General features: G+C 45.9%; 12 protein-coding genes across 12 annotated transcripts; 8 read left to right on the top strand and 4 right to left on the bottom strand.

Moving 5' to 3' along the window:
• Positions 1 to 587: 587 nt before the first annotated feature.
• CYBJADRAFT_153753 (FTR1 family protein) lies at positions 588 to 1,950 on the top strand (the record flags this gene model as incomplete). The annotated part of the gene is made up of 1 exon (XM_020213420.1): positions 588 to 1,950. Exon 1 carries the CDS (start codon positions 766 to 768, stop codon positions 1,948 to 1,950), a length of 1,185 nt encoding a protein of 394 aa, XP_020069246.1. The 5' UTR covers positions 588 to 765.
• Positions 1,951 to 2,153: 203 nt separating this feature from the next.
• CYBJADRAFT_130098 (FAD-binding oxidoreductase) lies at positions 2,154 to 3,827 on the bottom strand (the record flags this gene model as incomplete). Its single annotated transcript, XM_020212896.1, has 1 exon — positions 2,154 to 3,827. One exon carries the CDS (start codon positions 3,825 to 3,827, stop codon positions 2,154 to 2,156), a length of 1,674 nt encoding a protein of 557 aa, XP_020069247.1.
• Positions 3,828 to 3,979: 152 nt separating this feature from the next.
• Positions 3,980 to 4,961, top strand: CYBJADRAFT_168872 (shikimate dehydrogenase family protein). Its single transcript, XM_020215540.1, has 2 exons — positions 3,980 to 4,711; positions 4,750 to 4,961. The coding sequence occupies exons 1-2, from the start codon at positions 4,013 to 4,015 to the stop codon at positions 4,915 to 4,917; spliced, it is 867 nt and encodes a 288-aa protein (XP_020069248.1). The 5' UTR covers positions 3,980 to 4,012; the 3' UTR covers positions 4,918 to 4,961.
• A 66-nt stretch (positions 4,962 to 5,027) lies between these two features.
• On the top strand, positions 5,028 to 6,015 carry SLX1 (endonuclease; the record flags this gene model as incomplete). The annotated part of the gene is made up of 2 exons (XM_020212904.1): positions 5,028 to 5,123; positions 5,203 to 6,015. 2 exons carry the CDS (start codon positions 5,028 to 5,030, stop codon positions 6,013 to 6,015), a joined length of 909 nt encoding a protein of 302 aa, XP_020069249.1.
• Positions 6,016 to 6,246: 231 nt separating this feature from the next.
• Positions 6,247 to 8,652, top strand: SEC8 (exocyst subunit SEC8; the record flags this gene model as incomplete). The annotated part of the gene is made up of 1 exon (XM_020213799.1): positions 6,247 to 8,652. One exon carries the CDS (start codon positions 6,247 to 6,249, stop codon positions 8,650 to 8,652), a length of 2,406 nt encoding a protein of 801 aa, XP_020069250.1.
• A 227-nt stretch (positions 8,653 to 8,879) lies between these two features.
• GIM3 (tubulin-binding prefolding complex subunit GIM3) lies at positions 8,880 to 9,324 on the top strand (the record flags this gene model as incomplete). Its single annotated transcript, XM_020213800.1, has 2 exons — positions 8,880 to 8,888; positions 8,944 to 9,324. 2 exons carry the CDS (start codon positions 8,880 to 8,882, stop codon positions 9,322 to 9,324), a joined length of 390 nt encoding a protein of 129 aa, XP_020069251.1.
• Positions 9,325 to 9,441: 117 nt separating this feature from the next.
• CYBJADRAFT_174470 (uncharacterized protein) lies at positions 9,442 to 9,895 on the bottom strand (the record flags this gene model as incomplete). Its single annotated transcript, XM_020216587.1, has 3 exons — positions 9,442 to 9,631; positions 9,704 to 9,749; positions 9,841 to 9,895. The coding sequence occupies 3 exons, from the start codon at positions 9,893 to 9,895 to the stop codon at positions 9,442 to 9,444; spliced, it is 291 nt and encodes a 96-aa protein (XP_020069252.1).
• A 260-nt stretch (positions 9,896 to 10,155) lies between these two features.
• CYBJADRAFT_168875 (uncharacterized protein) lies at positions 10,156 to 10,977 on the bottom strand. The gene has a single exon (XM_020215541.1). The coding sequence runs from the start codon at positions 10,896 to 10,898 to the stop codon at positions 10,263 to 10,265; it is 636 nt and encodes a 211-aa protein (XP_020069253.1). The 5' UTR covers positions 10,899 to 10,977; the 3' UTR covers positions 10,156 to 10,262.
• A 256-nt stretch (positions 10,978 to 11,233) lies between these two features.
• On the top strand, positions 11,234 to 14,027 carry CAF130 (CCR4-NOT core subunit CAF130). The gene has a single exon (XM_020215542.1). The coding sequence runs from the start codon at positions 11,323 to 11,325 to the stop codon at positions 14,002 to 14,004; it is 2,682 nt and encodes an 893-aa protein (XP_020069254.1). The 5' UTR covers positions 11,234 to 11,322; the 3' UTR covers positions 14,005 to 14,027.
• A 124-nt stretch (positions 14,028 to 14,151) lies between these two features.
• CYBJADRAFT_168877 (agmatinase) lies at positions 14,152 to 15,417 on the top strand (the record flags this gene model as incomplete). The annotated part of the gene is made up of 1 exon (XM_020215543.1): positions 14,152 to 15,417. One exon carries the CDS (start codon positions 14,155 to 14,157, stop codon positions 15,406 to 15,408), a length of 1,254 nt encoding a protein of 417 aa, XP_020069255.1. The 3' UTR covers positions 15,409 to 15,417.
• Positions 15,418 to 16,016: 599 nt separating this feature from the next.
• Positions 16,017 to 17,165, top strand: ECM14 (putative metallocarboxypeptidase; the record flags this gene model as incomplete). The annotated part of the gene is made up of 1 exon (XM_020212892.1): positions 16,017 to 17,165. The coding sequence occupies one exon, from the start codon at positions 16,017 to 16,019 to the stop codon at positions 17,163 to 17,165; it is 1,149 nt and encodes a 382-aa protein (XP_020069256.1).
• A 50-nt stretch (positions 17,166 to 17,215) lies between these two features.
• On the bottom strand, positions 17,216 to 17,827 carry PEX4 (E2 ubiquitin-protein ligase peroxin 4). The gene has a single exon (XM_020217597.1). It carries the CDS (start codon positions 17,737 to 17,739, stop codon positions 17,266 to 17,268), a length of 474 nt encoding a protein of 157 aa, XP_020069257.1. The 5' UTR covers positions 17,740 to 17,827; the 3' UTR covers positions 17,216 to 17,265.
• Between the last annotated feature and the right edge of the window lie 64 nt (positions 17,828 to 17,891).

The following is a 17,891-nucleotide window of genomic DNA, read 5'->3' on the forward strand; positions in this document are numbered from 1 at the left end:
TAACGTAGTGACATTATACATCCGAGTCAGTTGATGTAACTGTAGACCAAGACTCCATTATATCACCCAATAGAAAGGCTTGGTTAAACTTGGCACCTGTTTTCTAGCCAATGGTGAGCTGGGTGAAGAGCTTAAAACCACCATCGGCACTGTCTTCATGCATTTTCGTGTTCCTGCTAATTCCTACAGCTAGTCCTAGCTCAAAGTCCCGCAATCATGTGCATACGATACTTCAGCGATATGCCCTAGAGTTTGCATATCAACTGAAAAAAAGTCTTGCAAAGTGCCTGTACTGCCCGACATATAACCCCATGTACGTGGCGATCACTTGAGGCATTAGTCCCAAAAGCACTTTGAGACCGCTGCAAAGGCCCGAGTTAAAGTTATCATGATTATCAGAATAATCAACATGCAGAATTTCATAACTGTTGAAGCCTCAAGTTGGATGTAAAATAAGGTTTGGGCGAGAGGCGTCATGCACTAATACAAATTGCACTGCAGGACTAGAACATCAACGTCAAAAACACACGCGGAACTACAAAAATGTATGTGAAATTTTTTATCAGATGGGTAAACAGGTGCGCAGTGTCCAACGGATCTGCAAGTATGTCCTTACACTGCGACCAGTATGGGCTTTGGCTTATGGTCTTTTTCTTCATCCAGATTATCATATAAAACCCGTTTTATATCCCTCCCCTGGCAAGTGTTGGCCTCCCTGAGGGGTTGAACCATCTCTCTAGATTATTAGCATAGTGCTCGTTCAATATGGCTTCTGACACAGTCTTCAACGTCTCTGTGTTCTTCGTGGTCCTCAGAGAGTCCCTTGAGGCTGTTATTGTGGTCTCTGTGCTTCTTTCGTTCTTGAAGCAATCCATTGGTGATGGAGATAAGGCACTTTACAGAAAGCTCCTTATCCAGGTCTGGGTTGGTGTTGCTGCTGGTCTTATTGTCTGTCTTGCTATTGGTGGTGGTTTCATTGGTGCATACTACCGTTACCAGAACGATATCTTTGGAAACTCTGAAGATATTTGGGAGGGTGTTTTCTGTATGATTGCCACGGTTATGATCTCCTTCATGGGTATTGCCATGTTGAGAATCAACAAGATGCAAGCCAAGTGGAGAGTCAAGATTGCAAGATCCTTGCTCGCAACTCCAAAGAGAAAGAGAGACAGATTCAAATTCGGATACTTGACCAAGAAGTACGCCATGTTCTTGCTGCCATTCATCACGGTCCTGAGAGAAGGTCTTGAGGCTGTTGTCTTCGTTGCCGGTGCCGGTATTACCACCCAAGGTTCCTCTGCTAGAGCATACCCTCTACCAGTGTTTGTTGGTCTGATCTGTGGTATTCTTGCTGGTTTCCTTCTTTACTATGGTGTCTCTTATGCATCCATGCAAATCTTCTTGGTGATCTCCACCTGTATCCTTTACTTGATCGCTGCAGGTTTGTTCTCCAGAGGTGTGTGGTACTTTGAAACCAACACTTTCAACAAGAAGACTGGTGGTGATGCTTCCGAATCCGGTGATGGTAACGGTTCCTACGATATCACAAAGGCCGTCTACCACGTTAACTGTTGTAACCCTGAGTTGGATAACGGTTGGGATGTGTTCAACGCCCTTCTGGGATGGCAAAACACTGGTTACATCGGCTCTGTCTTGGCTTACAACTTGTACTGGTTGTGTTTGATCATTGTGGTCTTGTTGATGCTCTTCGAAGAGAAGACTGGTCACCTGCCATTCTGTAAGAGCTTGAAGTTGAGACAATTGAACCCAATGTACTGGATCAAGGGTAAGAACAAAAAGGAGCTCACCGAGGAGGAGAAGAGAGAGTTGTTCAAGCAGGTTAAGGAAGAGGTCAGATTCGGCCAAGATGGTGGTATTGAAGAAGTTGAGAGCTCTGATGATGCTCAAGCACATGGTGCTTCATACGAGCTGAAGACTGAAGCTAAGTAATCCTTTTGCGATGTAATTAATGAAAGTATATATAACACTTGAGAATGTAGATGCCCACTGAGTGTCGTGTATGTTCATATTGACATGAAGCACACGGTTGGGAGCTGTGCTGTCACGTACAATGAATCTGGAAGAAATGCGTTCAATTACGCCGTATAGCGATGCTTTCGAACGTCTCTATAAGTGACCAGGGTTCTATACACTTACTTTGCCCTATCATTAGGATCAATCTTGAATATCTTATCTGGATTCATAATTCTGAGAGGGTCTATTGCCATTTTGATCTTTCTCATAACGTCGATGGTATCCTCTCCCAACTCCTGAACCAGATGGTGTCTCTTTGAGGTACCAATGCCATGTTCACCGGAACAAGTTCCGTCATACTTCAAGCTTCTCGTGACCATTCTATCTGCTAAATCCATAGCGAGTTTTTCATCTTTGGAATCGTACATCAACAGGCAATGGAAGTTACCATCGCCAACGTGGCCCACGATTGTTGTGTACAGACCGGATGCATCGCAGTCCTTTACAGTCTCTTCAATCATTCTCGACAAGTTTGACATTGGAACTGCAACATCCGTAGACCACACCTTCACATCTGGAGAGATGACTGATCTTCCATAGTCAATGGATGACCAAAAGATGGATTTCCGTGCGCTCCAAAGCTCTGTACATTCCTGCTCGTTTCTTGCCACTTGGAAACTTTGACCACCAGTGTCTTTAGTCACCTGTTTCACGGATTTGACGATCTCATTCAGGATATTCTTATGACCAGAGCCAAGCTTGAAGAACAGTGTTGGTTGCTCATCCCATTTTCTAGATGTTTGTCCTGAAAAGTTGATTGCTTTCATCATTCTTTCATCGAGCAGTTCAACAGCGTTCAACGGGATCCCCTCTTGGATCAGTTTCGTGACAGCGACAGTGGCATCGTTGATGCTTTTGAATGGCACAACGGCAACTGTTTCAAACTTGGGCTTTACATGGAGCTTCACCGTTACCTCTGTAACGATTCCCAATGTTCCCTCGGAGCCAATGAGCAAGCCAGTCAGGTTATACCCATTAGAGCTTTTTTTCGGTCTACGTCTTGTCTTGATGACTTGTCCATCCGGCAACACCAATTTCAAGTTAACAACGTTCTCCTTCATGGTACCGTAATGATGCGCATTCGTACCAGAACAAGAGCAGGCAACCATGCCTGCACATGTAGCACCAGGGCCAGGATCTGGTCCTAACATGAGCCCATCACTACCAACAAGCTCATTGATGTCTTGCCAGCCAACACCAGCCTGCACAGTGATATCCATATCGTCCTTGTTGTAGCTTATCACGTTGTTCATCCTCGAGAGGTCTAGTGTGATGCCCCTACGTGTTGCAACGTACTGTCCCTCAATAGACGTTCCTCCTCCGTATGGAACCACCGGAACTCGGTACTCGTGAGCAATCTGCATCACCTTGACCACATCGTCGGTGCTACTCGGGTAAACCACCACTCTTGGCCTCTGACTGGGCTCAGGAGCATGAAGCGTATAGTTATTCGTGGTGTGGTTCTCAATATCAGTCACACTACTTGAAATCGCATCCTCCGGGAAGTGGGCCCTCAGCTCCTCCAGTGCCAGCTCAAAGTCCCACTTGGTGGCATAGCAAGGAGAAGGAATATCACAAAGCCTTGTAGACGACGACAGTGGGAAGAGGAACTCTGGAGGATTCGAAAGCGTGGAGTTCAACGCCCAGTAGAACCCACCAGCTGTACCAACAACAAAGCCCGCCAGTACACCGAGTTTCGAGTGCTTCTTTGGCCGTTGCTTCACAGCACCTGAAGCATCAGATAGGAACCTCCGTCCAATGGTTCTGGTCGACGCTCTGATTTGGCCAATCATGTCTTTTGCCTTCTGTCCAATGCCCTGTTCCCCCGGAGACAAAGAGAGTTTGAAAGTCCGGAGAAACCTCGACTCGGAGGGAAGTTTTTCCATCGCCGGTTTCGCTGTTCTGCTAAATTCTCCACCGTTTAGTTCCACTCATCGGTTAAATCAAATCCACACTGAACAGCACACAGTGAACGATCATGGGAGAACAGTTGCGTGAACCACACACGTTTCGCCTGTTTGGCGACCACTTGGGCAAATCCAAGGCTCCGTTGCTCCACAACACGCTTTTCCAGCTGATTGGAATCCCGTGGAGATACGAGATCCACGAGACATCTGACCTGGACGTGATTGAGGGCTTCATACAGGGCACGGGGTTCGTTGGGTGTGCCATCACGATGCCAAACAAGGTGAGGGCGATCAAGTGTGTTGACGAGTTGGATTCCATCGGAGCAGGGTGCGGGTCCATCAACACAGTGTACCTGAAGGACGACGGCCGTGGCGGTCACGTGACAGTTGGCACCAACACCGACACCGTGGGCATTAGCCAGTCTCTGAAGTCCAATTACCCCGAGGAAGTCAGTGAAGGCCGTGGAAAGCCAGAGTTGGTGTACGGAGCAGGCGGTGCGAGCCGCTCTGCCGTGTGTGCGCTGTATAATCTGCTTGGTGTTTCCAAAGTGTACGTTGTGAACAGAGTGAAGGAGGAAGTTGACAGCCTGAAGGAAGATCTCGAGACCAATGGGTTCCAAGGCGAGATAGTCCACGTGACTTCACCGCAGATGGCGTCCACTCTGGAGGCCCCGGTGATTGCTGTTCTCACGGTTCCAGATTTCGAGCCCTCCAGCGAGGACGAGCTCCCAGCAAAGGCAACGCTTGATATCTTCAAGCAAAAACACCGGGTGTTGTTCTCAAGATGTGTTACAATCCCGTCATCAAGACTAGGCTCTTCCAGGAGTTTCTGGGGGCAGATTGGAAAGTGGTGAGCGGCGTAGAGGCCATGATCCACCAGGGCGTTGCACAACAAGTTCTGTGGACAGGCATTGCCTTAGAAGAACTGCCTGTTGATGAGGTTGTTCAGCGTATTTATAAATCAATAGAGAACTAGACGGTAAACACCGATGCCGTGTGTTTACGAAAAGCGAACATGAAAAACAAAAATGTAAACAAAGAACAACATCAAATGTTCAGGTTTCAATAGTCAACAAGCAGGCGCCAATGGTGGAGACGCCACAGTTCTATGGGTGCTATTTACTTAGATCGATACCTAAACCTGGTAGCTTTTACATAGGGTCCACGCCTGATCCCGTGAGAGTAAGTTCCGTCGTTCCTGTTGCACTTGTTATTGTTTTCACACCACCATCAAGATGGCCTGGGTACTAATATCACCAAGAGACTTCGGCAGCATAACGGCGAGCTGAAAGCAGGCGCGTACAAGACCAAGAGGGATGGCACACGACCTTGGGAGATGTGTGTGATAGTCCATGGATTCCCTTCCAAAGTGACAGCGTTAATGTTTGAGCATGCATGGCAACATTCGTACCACACAAGACACATCCAACCGGCTGATCGTATTGTTAAAACCAAGACGGCAGGTAGGTCACTCGCACATAAGCTGGGCAATGTCAGGCTGCTGTTGAACTCCCCCTTCTTCAACAAGATGCAGCTGAAAGTGCACTGCTTCACCACGGAGAGTTACAAGGCCTGGTGCGATGACAAGTTCGGCAACGTTGTTGGCGAGCACGTACATGTGACACACATTCAAGAGAGTAAGAGGGACGAAGAGCTCAACATGAGGCACGTTGTGGCGTTGAAACAGCAGCACCAAGAGGAGGACGCCGCGATGCTGGATAGATTTGGCGATATCCTTTCGCAAGGAGCGAAGGAGTGTGAGGTCTGTCACTCCACCATCGACTATATAAACAATGACACTTTCCCGCTGCTGTGCTTGTGCAGTCAGTGTGAGGGCGTTAGCCATCTCCACTGTATAGCCAAACAGCAACAGCAGCAACAGCAGCAACCACAGGAACCACAGCAACAGCAGCAACCACAACCACAACCACAACCACAGCAACAGCAACACCAGCAGCACTGCGATCCGCCGTTGGTTCCGTTCAAGGTAAAGTGCCCCAGCTGTGAATGCACCATCCCGTGGCCTTTGCTCGTGAGGAGAGCCACCAGGGTCCGCTCAAAGTTCTCAGTGTAAATTCTCTAACAGCGAAACCATCAATTCGTTCATGGGCTTTCTCCCTGTGTAATTCGTAGCGTTCTACCGCCGTTTAGGAAGCCCGTCGTTGAGGAAGCCCGCCTTTGTTGCCATGGCGGAGGTGCCTTTCCACTGGCGCTGGCCAAAAAGGGGAGAAAAACAGCGGCATAAACAAACTTGACCCTTTGCACCACTTTCCTTGTCTTGGAGTAAACAAACGAACAGAGCACCATGGCGGCTAAGCAAACAGACAAGGAGGACTCCCTGAACCACCTACAGGCGCTGATCCACGAGGTTGAGATGGACTGGAGGCAGGTGATGGCGCCTAGTGCGAACCCGCTGGACATAGCGCTACCGCTGTTGGACAACACGTCTGTCGGTTTGGCACATCGGAGAGGGGAGTTCAACGAGTTGAAGGACAACATTGAAGACGGGTTGCGTGAGGCGGTGAAACAGAACTATGAAGCATTCAACGAGAGCGTTGGCTCGTACCGAGACGTTGTGAACTTTGTTGCCAATTCCAGATCGGTGGTGAGTGCTATTCAGGATCGGGTGGAACAGATCGAGCATAGGGAACGAGGTGACATTGCGGCGATGACTTCGCTCAACGAGAATTTCAAAGTGTATAACGAGATGATTGAGATTCTCACGATCATCGAGAGCATTAAGAAGACTCCTCATGAGTTGGAGTCGGTGTTGGCTGAGAAGAACTACGGTAAGGCGGAGAGCATTTTACACACGATCGAGGAGAGTGCACAGAAATACAACCTGTGGGAGTTACCTGCGTTGAAAAACATGAGGGATTACTTCCAGACTCAACGAGAACAGCTCTTTGGGATCCTGGTGGAGGAGGTTGTTCACACGATCTTTTCCAAGAGACAGTTTTCGAGTTTCAACACGGTGAATAACCTGTTAAAGTCATCGGCAAATGCTTTGGAACATTCGAACATCGAACAGTTTTTGGCCAATTCTATCGAGACAGATATCACACAGGCTTCGTCCATCAACCACACAGAAGTGGAGAACTTTATCAATAACTTGTCGCTGGATCCATCGTCGCTGGACAGTGATCAAAGAGGCGCGGATGATATCTCCACACTTGACGATTCGAATCCATTTAACCAAATTCTTCAACTCATGTTGATTGTTGCAAAATTGGGCAAATTAGCACAAATGGTTGATATCATACTGCGGAGATTCTCCACGGAGTTGAACTTGTTGATCAACAGAATAACAGAAGATACAAAGATCAAACATGCCAAGCTGATTAAAGTTCTAAACTCCAACGACGTAGGACCGAGGGTTGCGCAGGAGAACTTTTCTGGTGTTGTGCTACAAGATTTGTTCTGGAACTGCTTCAAAAAATCTTTATTCTTGTTACAATCGATAAGAATTATGACGGAGATTCACATGAAATTCGAGGACATCCATTTCGATGCATCCCAGGCAACAGTGGCTACTGTCTTAGAGAGGTTTTGGGCAATTATCCACAAGGAACTGAACAGCGTCATATTATCATACATTACTGATACTCATTCTGGTGCCATCAACAGTAAATTAACAAATACCACCAGTCTCACGAAGGGCAAGCAAAACATTTTCAGCTTATATAAAGTTGAGTACGATAAGGCACAGACAATGCAGTTAAAAGTTGCCCTTCAGGACTTGTTCCCAGGGTTCATTAACACACAGGATACATCATACATTGATTCACCGTATATAGAGGACAACAAATTTTTGAAGCAATCCAAAATCGTGCAACCTGACGTTTTGAACATGAGATTCATGTTGGAACCATTTTTGTTGTTCATTGAAGGCTCAAGTCTTTTATTCACTAACCAGAACTCAAACATTCCTCTGAAGTTTTTTACGGAGGTGATGCACGATGAATTTTTACCCTTATTAGAGGATAGAATTGTCGACCTTTACTCAGATGCAGTGGATGGAATTGAACCGTTATCATTTTTTGAGCCTGAGACCAAGATAGACGTGTTAATGGGAGAAGCCGAAGAACCTGAAATCAAGAGATTTGCAATTTTCATCGAGTTTAAGCAATTCATGAATAGATTGTTGTTCAACCTCAACGCTTCTTTACAATTCCGTGAAGAGTTTATTCCAGTGTTATTCAAAGTGTTCACCATGTTCCACGACAAGATTGAAGATCTTTACAAAGAGCTCTTTACCGATTTGGTTAGTTTCTTGGAGCCAAATAGGGATCTGATCAATGCAATTCGTAACAAGGAGCGCGTCACACAAGCCATGCTTGGCAAGGTAGATGTTGTTGATTTGAAGAACTCCAAGATACGGACGTATTTCAAGATTTACCGCAGTTCTTTGGACCTGTTGATCGATTGGTTTGACCATTACCTTATCCGCACCATCGACCTGAACAAGACAGATCTTAACGTTACACAGGTTGAGAAACTGCGTAAGACGTGGTTCTTTTTCCAATTCCAGAGTATGACCTCCAACAACAATCAAGGCGACGACCCACTTGACTTGGAACATTCGTGTAAGTTGATCTTAAACGATGAATTGAGGTTGAAATTCAACAACGAAGTTGTGTTGGAGTACAAGAAATTACAAGCTGATGTTATGGAAGTATTGAGAGTTTGCTATCAAGCTGTTCATCTTTGAAAGAACTTGTTGGAAGTATAGACAAAAACTTAGACATTTATTGTATTATCGTTATCTTTGTTGTAGCGATGAATCTGTACCGGTTGTGTAGTGAGCGCTGAATGAAAAATTAGCAGCCCGCCAGGACGAGATGAAAAAAATACACACAACACACGTACAGATTGCAGTTTAGACGGACTAATGAGTTTGTTGACCCAAGTTTACTTTGAAGTTTAACTCCTTAAACCATGGAATTGGTGAGTTCATTTTCATTACACAGAGAAGATCATCTAATGCTAACCAAAATGATAGCTTCCTGAAGGCCAACAGAACCAAGTCGAGGTTCTTTTCTCTGATCAGCAAAAGATCAACGAATTCTCAAAACTAATCCAAAGAAAGGACAAATTAACCAGTATATTAGAGAAACAAAACCAGGAAAAGGAATATCTGGATGATGTATCTATGGAGATTGAGCTTTTGGACGAGGACGAACTGGTGAATTACAAGATCTCTAGTGCATTTGTAAAGCTGAGACAAGAGGAGGTTGTTGAAAGGTTAGAGAAGGATACACAGCTTGTTGAGACGGAGATTGAAGCGTTACAAGACAAGCTCAGTACCATAGAATCGAGACTCTCTGAGTTGAAGACCGATTTGTATACAAAGTTCGGCAAAAATATCAACCTGGAGCGTTGAGCAGTCCAGAATACTACACGTTGTCCCTTCAAAAATGACATATATGTATGTAGAATTTGTTTCTGTTTTCTCTGTCTCGTTACTTCATGCTCAGCGTAGCCAAGGGCGTTATTAAACCTAGGCGTAGTTATGAACTTCTGAGTCCTTCTCGATGAAGAACGGGTATTTCTCATCACTTAGCTCCTTCACAGAGTTCAACGTCACATCATCGGGCACGGAAAACGCAAAGCCAGTTAACAACGTCGTGTAGTCGTACTTGATAGTGCCACCGAGTTTGATGATGTTCTCTCTCACTGATTGGACATATCTTGGGGGGCGGGGTTAGTTAATGAGACAAAAGGAAAACACACCACAGCGAAGTACATAGAGATATACTTACTCATTTGGAGTCACTTGACCTTGTTCAAAAATGAGGATGTAGGAGTCTTTGGAGCGTTAGTAAATCGATAAAGGAACAATAACAGCGAAACCGGCCAACAATGGCCTGTAGTCAGCGTGCACGGCGGTCCAACTCACCTGCCAGCGCTAAGCAGAGAGTGCATAGCAACAGCGATAACGATTTGAAGTTCATTTGCGTAGTGTGTGCTTGTTAGGTACGGAAAGCTGTTGAAGATAGCGCTTGGTGTTGTGATGTTTTTTGTGTCTTTTTGTATTGTTTTTCTTTGGTGATTATCGTGCGGAGTGGCGAAAGCAAAGGAAATGACGGCTTTTCCATACAAAACACACAGCAACAGGGCAACTACATGCGATTTCGATGGATATAGAACGTGAATTTGGTAAAAGATTAAAGAGAAAATGAATACTTTATAAAACGACATAGAAACCCAGAAACAAAATAACAATGTTAATGCTGAACGTTTTCTCTCTCTTCCTCAAATGTTGATGTGTTGTAATAGTGGGTAATGTTCAGGGGGAGCGGGACTTGTGTTGGACAGCGCTCACGACGCAAACTTTCTGAAGTGTCTGATGAAGTCATAGAGCTCCTTGGACATTCTCTCCATCTCCTTCTCCTCTCTGCGTGATTTGTAACCAACGCGGACTTCGTTGCCTGGTTCTGAAGGTTCTTTGAACGGAATCAGCTTATCAGCAACGAACTGTGGCACTTTTGAAAAGTCGTCAAAGGTCTCGAGATTACAAGCAGACTCGTTCCATCTGAGTGGCTTTGTTGGCTGCCTCTTGACTTTCGTCACAGGTCTCTTCACAGGTGCGAGGATAGGTCTGAACCCGGAAAAGAAAACGTCCCTCTTCACAGTGTTCAGATCAAGGTACTGCGTGGATGGCACTGAAGGCACCTGCTGCTTGAGAAGGAACTCCAGGCTATGTGCCCTCACATTGATGCGCTTCTTCAGCGGTGCCGTCGATACAGAAGCAGAGTCCTTGGTGGACTGACTCGCCGGTTGGAGTTGGATAGGTTCTGTACCGTCCTCGGCAGACTCAAGCTGCTCCTTGTTGTTTGCACCGTTCGCGTTATCTTTCTGCGGTGGATGCGATGAATGCCATCTCTGAGCAACGATGGCGTTTCTAACAGATCTTCTAACGATAGGACGTGGTGTATGCGATACTGAGACAAACATTACCCTCTCTTTAAGCCGTATATCAATATTTAATATTGCGATAGTAGAGATACAAATGAAAAGAAGGAAGAGAATGAAAGAAAATGTTGATAAGTTGTTTCCCAGCTCGAATGTGACACCCCCTTTTTTCCCTCCTTCTTTCTTTTTCTGCCTGTTGCTCTGTGTGCGGTTTCCCGTACGATTGAACCCGGAATCTGTGCTCCGTTGGATTTTGCTTTTCCCCGGGCTTCCAACAGATCCTTTAGATAAGTGGGATTTCGCAACTGGCAGGAGTCGACCTCGGAACACTTGGAAGAAAAAGACTGAACCACAAAAATGACAAACTGAGTTCTCAACAGAGGGCTAAAAAAAGTTTTGATGGTAAACAACTTCACGAACTCTTTCAAAGCACTTTGATAATGATAAACAGTTGAATGTTCTCGCGATGGCTTTGAAGAAGAACAAAAAGAAAGGAAAATCTTCAAGGAAGCCCAGCGTATCCCAGACCGCTACGTTGAGCAAACCATTTGATGACTCAGCCGCCGATACAAATGAAGCCATGTTTGGAGACTGGGACCCAATGTTGACGAATTGTCAACATTACCTGAAATACCACAGAGGGTTCGACTCGTGCCAGTTTGAGGGCTTCAGCATCGATGACGATCCTGCTGATATGTTTCACAAAGCACACATGAAAAGGTTCCACACGGATAACGAACACGTTGGGTTTTGCACTGCAGTAGACGATGGCGATGAGGAGCCACCTTTGGGTGATGATGAGGTGCTCGAATTCGAGCACCCGCTGTCAATGGCCGATGGTGCTGTTGATATGCTATACGTATCAAGGACACAGAAAAGACACGAGGTTCTCGCAGACTTACTACAGTTCAAAGACACACCAGACCTAAAGGAATTGTTTGTATTCATAGCAACCATCACAGACCCAATGACACAGCCAGCGGAAACAGACACGCACGTCATAAGCTTGGAATTGCTTTCACAGCTTATAATATCGCTTAAGCTTGATGTCCACTCATCGATAGGTGAATTCAACCTTGCACTTAGCCTCTTCAAAATTGTGGAAAGCACGTTAAAGTTGTTGAACTGTGAGGACCAAGTGAAATTACGAGGATTGAACAACTCAGACTTGAAGATCGATTGGAGGAATAAGCTCAAAGAATGGACACCTAATGGACTGAACCAGCAAGACCTTTTACTAATATACATGATTGACTGTGTGTGTCTTTATACGATATACAAGATTTACGAATTTAATGACCCAGACCTTTGCATGAATCCATTCCTCGATTTCTTTATAAACCTATGGAAAATCTTTACAAACGTTGTTCTTCTGGGACTGGAAGTTGATAGACGAGAAGAGGTTGATGGTGAGGAAACCCCAGACATTATCAAGTACGTGATTCGTGGCTCAAGTGCTGTGAGATATGTGTTGGCGTCGATATTAAACGATGAAGTCAAAGACAGACTACACGATTTCCAACATCTGAATATCAGAGACTTTATGTCTCCCTATGGGAGACGTTGTGGTACTGCTGCGTTATGCGCAGATGTCAGATGGTATGTGGGTGCCATGCTGGCATTGGGCTCTGATTTGAAAGAAGTTGTTGAGATTCTGGTTGATTTGGAGCCCAACAATCGATACGATGAAGACGTGAAGTATATGTTTACGTACGAATACGAAGATTTCCACCACGAGGAGATGTTTCCAGAGGATTACGAAGCCGGTGAAATACCAGATGATGACATTATAATGTACTTTGACGAAGATGGCCATTTCCACAGAGTTGTGAGGCCGAGATGTACCTGCCAGTTCTTTGACAACGACATGGAATCAGAGACACAAGAGAACGAGGAGTTCGACTCCATACCACACGCAGTAAGATCAGACCAAAACATAAAATTTGACGAGCTTGGAAGGGATTGGAGAGACATTGCACGTGGAGGCAACATTTTCTTCAACCCGGAGTTCCAACTAGATGCGTCGGGCTGCTATTCATGGCCTGAGCTGTGTCAAATATTCGATGAGATGGTGGAGCATCAGGTGACAGACGAAATCTCTACAAAAGTCATAAAGACTATTGCGCGTTCTGTTAAGTTGGAATTGGAGAAGGAAATCACAGACACGATCAGTGATAACACAGATGTAATTCCAGAGGATGCCGTGACCACTGACAAGATATACGACAAGTGGAGCTCCGATTGGCCATTTGATGCAATGCTCTCTTTGAATCCACAATCATCGTATGCTATGTTGGATGAGATGTTCATGGCAAATGGGTATAGACGTGTCCTTATTTGGTTCCTGACCCATATACCTTTATCATTCTCTCTAATTAATTATATATTTGAATTGTTGGAAGGACTGAGAGGAGAGGGGAGGATCTCTAAGAAGTTCAAGTTTTCAAGACAGGGCCCTTTGGAGTTGTCTGAAATTGAAAAGTCGATGTTACTTCATGAACTTCTAGGCAACTGCACGATTTACATCTCAAAAGTTACGAATGATGGGAAGCCCTCATCTTCACAGAATTATACCGATGTGGAGAGGTGTGTGAAGATCATTAAACTCCTTTGTCTCATGATCCAAAAACTGATTGATACCGATGACATCGACATTGAGGAATACAAAGTTGGGATAACAAGTCTTTTAATCAATTGGATAGGTATAATACCCGAGGCCAAGGATCTATTCTTCAGAATCAACAATACTATCGGAAAAGACAAGCTGTCCGAACCTATAAAGACACACGAGGCACAATTAGGCACAGAACCAAAGCACGCATCGATACCAAATCAACGCCAGCCATCAATGAAACATCGCAAATTCAGTCCCGAGTTGAAGGAATCTTTGAGCAACGTCATCAAGAAGCTGGACAATGGCTCTTTCCTCTTTCGTCCGTTCTTTGAACTCATAGAAGGTGGGAATTCTAGCGATGCTCCAGAAGCAGAAGTCGGAGCCCCACCACAGTTCAAATTGAACCTGGAAAATAGCATTGCTGAAACGCAAACACCAAAGTACATTCCTGGAGAACTAAGACCGCTCATAAGAGATGAGAATGCTGATCATCTCATTGCAGAACAAGCACTAATGGAGCCCTATGATGTGTGATTAGCGTCTATAACATGCGAGGAATTAGTTTCCTAATCGGGATGGCATCGTGCATATGTAGAAGTAAATTCCGCGTCCCCAGTATATAAAAGACGGAACCTGTCTCAGCTTTCCATTGATGAAGAGGATTGTTACGGGCTGTGCTACGCAATGAAACCATCATCAGTCTTACTAGTTGCCACTGCAACATCACTTGCCACTGCTCATAAAGAGCCAGACTACGTTTTAGACCCATCAATTGAGTTTGAAAAGAAGCCAACGCTTGAAGACCTATGGGGAGAAGATTGGCCATTTGCCGGTATCAACACCTTTGCTCATCTGCCAACCATCAGATGTCTTACAAACCCCGAAGAGGAGTTCGACATTGCTCTTATCGGCATGCCATTTGACACAGCGGTCTCGTATAGAGCCGGTGCAAGATTTGGGCCTCGTGGTATTAGGGCAGCGTCCCAACGTCAAACTTCACTACGCGGTTTCAATGCCAGGGCAGGGATTAATCCATATGACTCGTGGGCAAAGGTGATCGATTGTGGTGACATGCCAATCACTCCCATGGACAACAATTTGGCCTTAAAGCAAATGACCATGGGATATCGTGAGCTTCTGAAGCGCAAGACTGGTGACGAGAAACACATTCCAAGATTGATCTCACTTGGAGGAGACCACTCTATCATCCTACCAGCTCTAAGAGCTATACATGACAAGTACGGGAAAGTGACACTGATCCATTTCGATGCCCATTTGGATACGTGGCTACCGGACAAGTATCCGTCCCATTGGCACTCTGACCAAGCTCAGTTCACTCACGGCTCTATGCTTTGGATGGCATATGAAGAAGGCCTCCTATCTAACAACACTAATGTTCATGTTGGTCTGAGAACCAGACTGAGTGACTACGGCGATTATGACGACGATGACGTGCAGGGGTTCGCAAGAATCCATGCAGATGATATCATGACAATGGGCATCGACGGCATCGTCAGCAAGATCAAGAGAAGAATACCGTCTGACGAGCCTGTGTATCTGTCCATTGACATTGATGTGATCGATCCAGGTTTGGCACCGGGAACCGGCACACCAGAAGTAGGCGGGTTTCTCACCAGAGAGTTGATCCAGATGCTCAGAAAGCTCGAAGACTTGAACATCGTTGGCGCAGATATCGTCGAAGTTAACCCTTCGTACGACCACGCAGAAATCACCACGCTCGCTGCCGCACAAATCGCCTACGAGGTGATAACCAACATGGTTAAGAGGGGTCCACTGGAGTTTGGCCATAACTCTGAGCCTTCCAACAAGCCTGAAACACCACTTACAGGTGATTCGCCGGGCCTCTTCGAGCAGCTGCCAGACATGAACTTGGGCCAAAAAGTCCTGGAGAAAATCACTGCAAACATCAAAAACTAGCTCACGAGCGCCAAAACAAGAAAAAACCAAGAAAAAAGAACAAAAAGAAACAAAAATAAACCAAAATAACACAAAAAAGAACAACAAATAGGACCAACCACAACAACTCACAACACCAAACAACCAAAAACAGAAAAGGGACACATACCGACAGTTCCCCACAGTTTCCCTCTGTTTTCCTCCTTCCAGCGCAAAAAATTGAACGGAACCGCCAGAGCAAAGAAAGCGCTGAGAAAAGAACAGCACTCCCTTGCTGTTTTTAGGCCATTTGGTGACTGCTTGAGAGCGTAAAGAGTGTTTAGTGCTGTGGTTTTATCAGTATGAGGCTGCTTAGTTGTGCGAAATATGTGTCGCTGGCACTGGTGGCTAGCGCGTTCCAGCTGCCACTGTTAGATACCCTCCAATCACAGATTACAAGCTACCTGTCACAGGCACATGTTGCAGAAGAGGACGGCCCTGTTTCGCACGGTGGCAATGGCCACGGTGGCAATGACGCCAGCTATAGAGATGTTCCACGGGAGCTATGGGCTCTGGACTATACACAGTATGAAGGAGACAAGATTGTGCGTGTGCGGATGAACGAGGAGACGAAACACCTCGTCATGGGCATGCGTGAAGTGTACGACCAGTGGGAAGGGAATGATGAGTTTGTCGATTTCAGAGTGCCATCCGAGGACATTCCACTGCTACAGGAACACCTTGACTGTGAGATTATGATCGATGACCTTGGACAAGCGGTCTATGAGACTTTCCCGAAGGTTGCTGAGGAGCTCAAGCTGGAGACAACGGGCGATTTCCAGGCAATGACCGATTTGTTCTTCAAGGAGTACAGACCTTTGAACACGATCTACTCCTGGCTGGACATGATGAAGGAGACGTTCCCTGACTTTGTCGAGATTGAGTGGCTGGGCCAAACGTACGAGGGCCGTGATATGAAGGCGTTACATCTGAGCGTTGACAAGGGATTAAACCCAGATAAGAAGACGATTGTTCTCACAGCAGGAGTCCATGCCAGGGAGTGGATCAGTACATCAACGGCACTATTCACCATCTTCAAGTTACTGACAGAGTATGGCCACAGTAAGAAGGAGACGAGATATCTGGAGCAGTTGGACTTCCTCATCGTTCCTGTTTTCAACCCTGATGGATACGCATACTCATGGAGCCAGGACCGTCTATGGCGTAAGAACAGACAAGAGACGTACATTCCACGTTGCTTCGGTATTGATATTGACCGTTCTTTTGGCTATCACTGGACCAAATCAGAGGACTATCCATGTGGTGAATCCTACTCCGGCGAAGCAGCCTTTGAGGCGATTGAAGCTGAGAACCTGGACACCTACATCAACGTCACGAGAAAGGATCACCAAATCTACGGCTTCTTGGATCTGCACTCATACACACAAAAGATCCTCTGCCCGTATGCATACTCGTGTGATGAACAACCAAGGGACATTGAAAACCTGTTGGAATTGGCGTATGGAATTTCCAAGTCCATCCGTCTCAGGTACGGTAAACATTATGAGGTATTACCGGCATGTAAGGACCGTGGTGTGGACATCATGCCAGGCCTTGGAGCCGGCTCTGCGTTGGACTTTATGTATCATAACAGAGCGCACTGGGCATTCCAGCTGAAGTTGAGAGACACTGGTTCCCATGGATTCCTACTACCTTCTGAGTTCATTGTGCCGGTAGGAAAGGAGATATACGCTGCAGTTAAATACTTCTGCGAGTTCATTCTCAATCCAGATCTATAGGAGCCGTTACTGTTGTTAAGCTGGTGGTTGGTATTTTTCTGTAATGAATTTGTTAGGAAAGGGTATTTATATTAGTGTTGTCTCTTGTTATGAAATGGTGTCAAACTGAGTCGATAGCATACTTGTGTGTGTAGAAACGGATAAGACCATTGTAGGCCTTGATATCGCCGCTCTTCAGCAAGTTTGAGATGTCAATATTCAGCGGACTCGTCGGCTCTGGATCCTGTAACAGCAGTAGAATGGCGGACATCGTGGTCAATAGTGTCCAAGCTGGTGTCCATTGGTTCTGCAAGATGTCCAGGCAGATCTCCCCGGTCTGGAAGTTCACATTGGGGTGGCACAGCTTGTTCACAAACTTCATCTTAGGCGGTGCGATGGGATAGTTCTGAGGCACCTCGATCTTAATCTTCCAAGTTCCTGCTTGGAATGGAGAGTTCGATGGTCCCCTAATGACTCCACACCAGGAGAAGAGGTCTCCCGTGGGCTCAAGCGACACGATGTTCTCGTACTCCTGCGTGTCTGATAGGGCCTTCTGGATGGAGTTATACTCCTTCATCAGCCTCTTTGTCGCCATTATGGTGTGGATATGAGCTCAAGGTTGCGTAATAGCTGCGTGTTTATTGTTGATGTTGTGTGTTTACTGCTGTGATAAGCGGAAATTGCTCAAGCGACGCGGTGAGGGAACCAACACCCGGACATCTATACACCCGGACACCTTATAACCCA

Source organism: Cyberlindnera jadinii (genome assembly GCF_001661405.1).
Source record: "Cyberlindnera jadinii NRRL Y-1542 unplaced genomic scaffold CYBJAscaffold_12, whole genome shotgun sequence".
Lineage (NCBI taxonomy): Eukaryota > Fungi > Ascomycota > Saccharomycetes > Phaffomycetales > Wickerhamomycetaceae > Williopsis > Williopsis jadinii.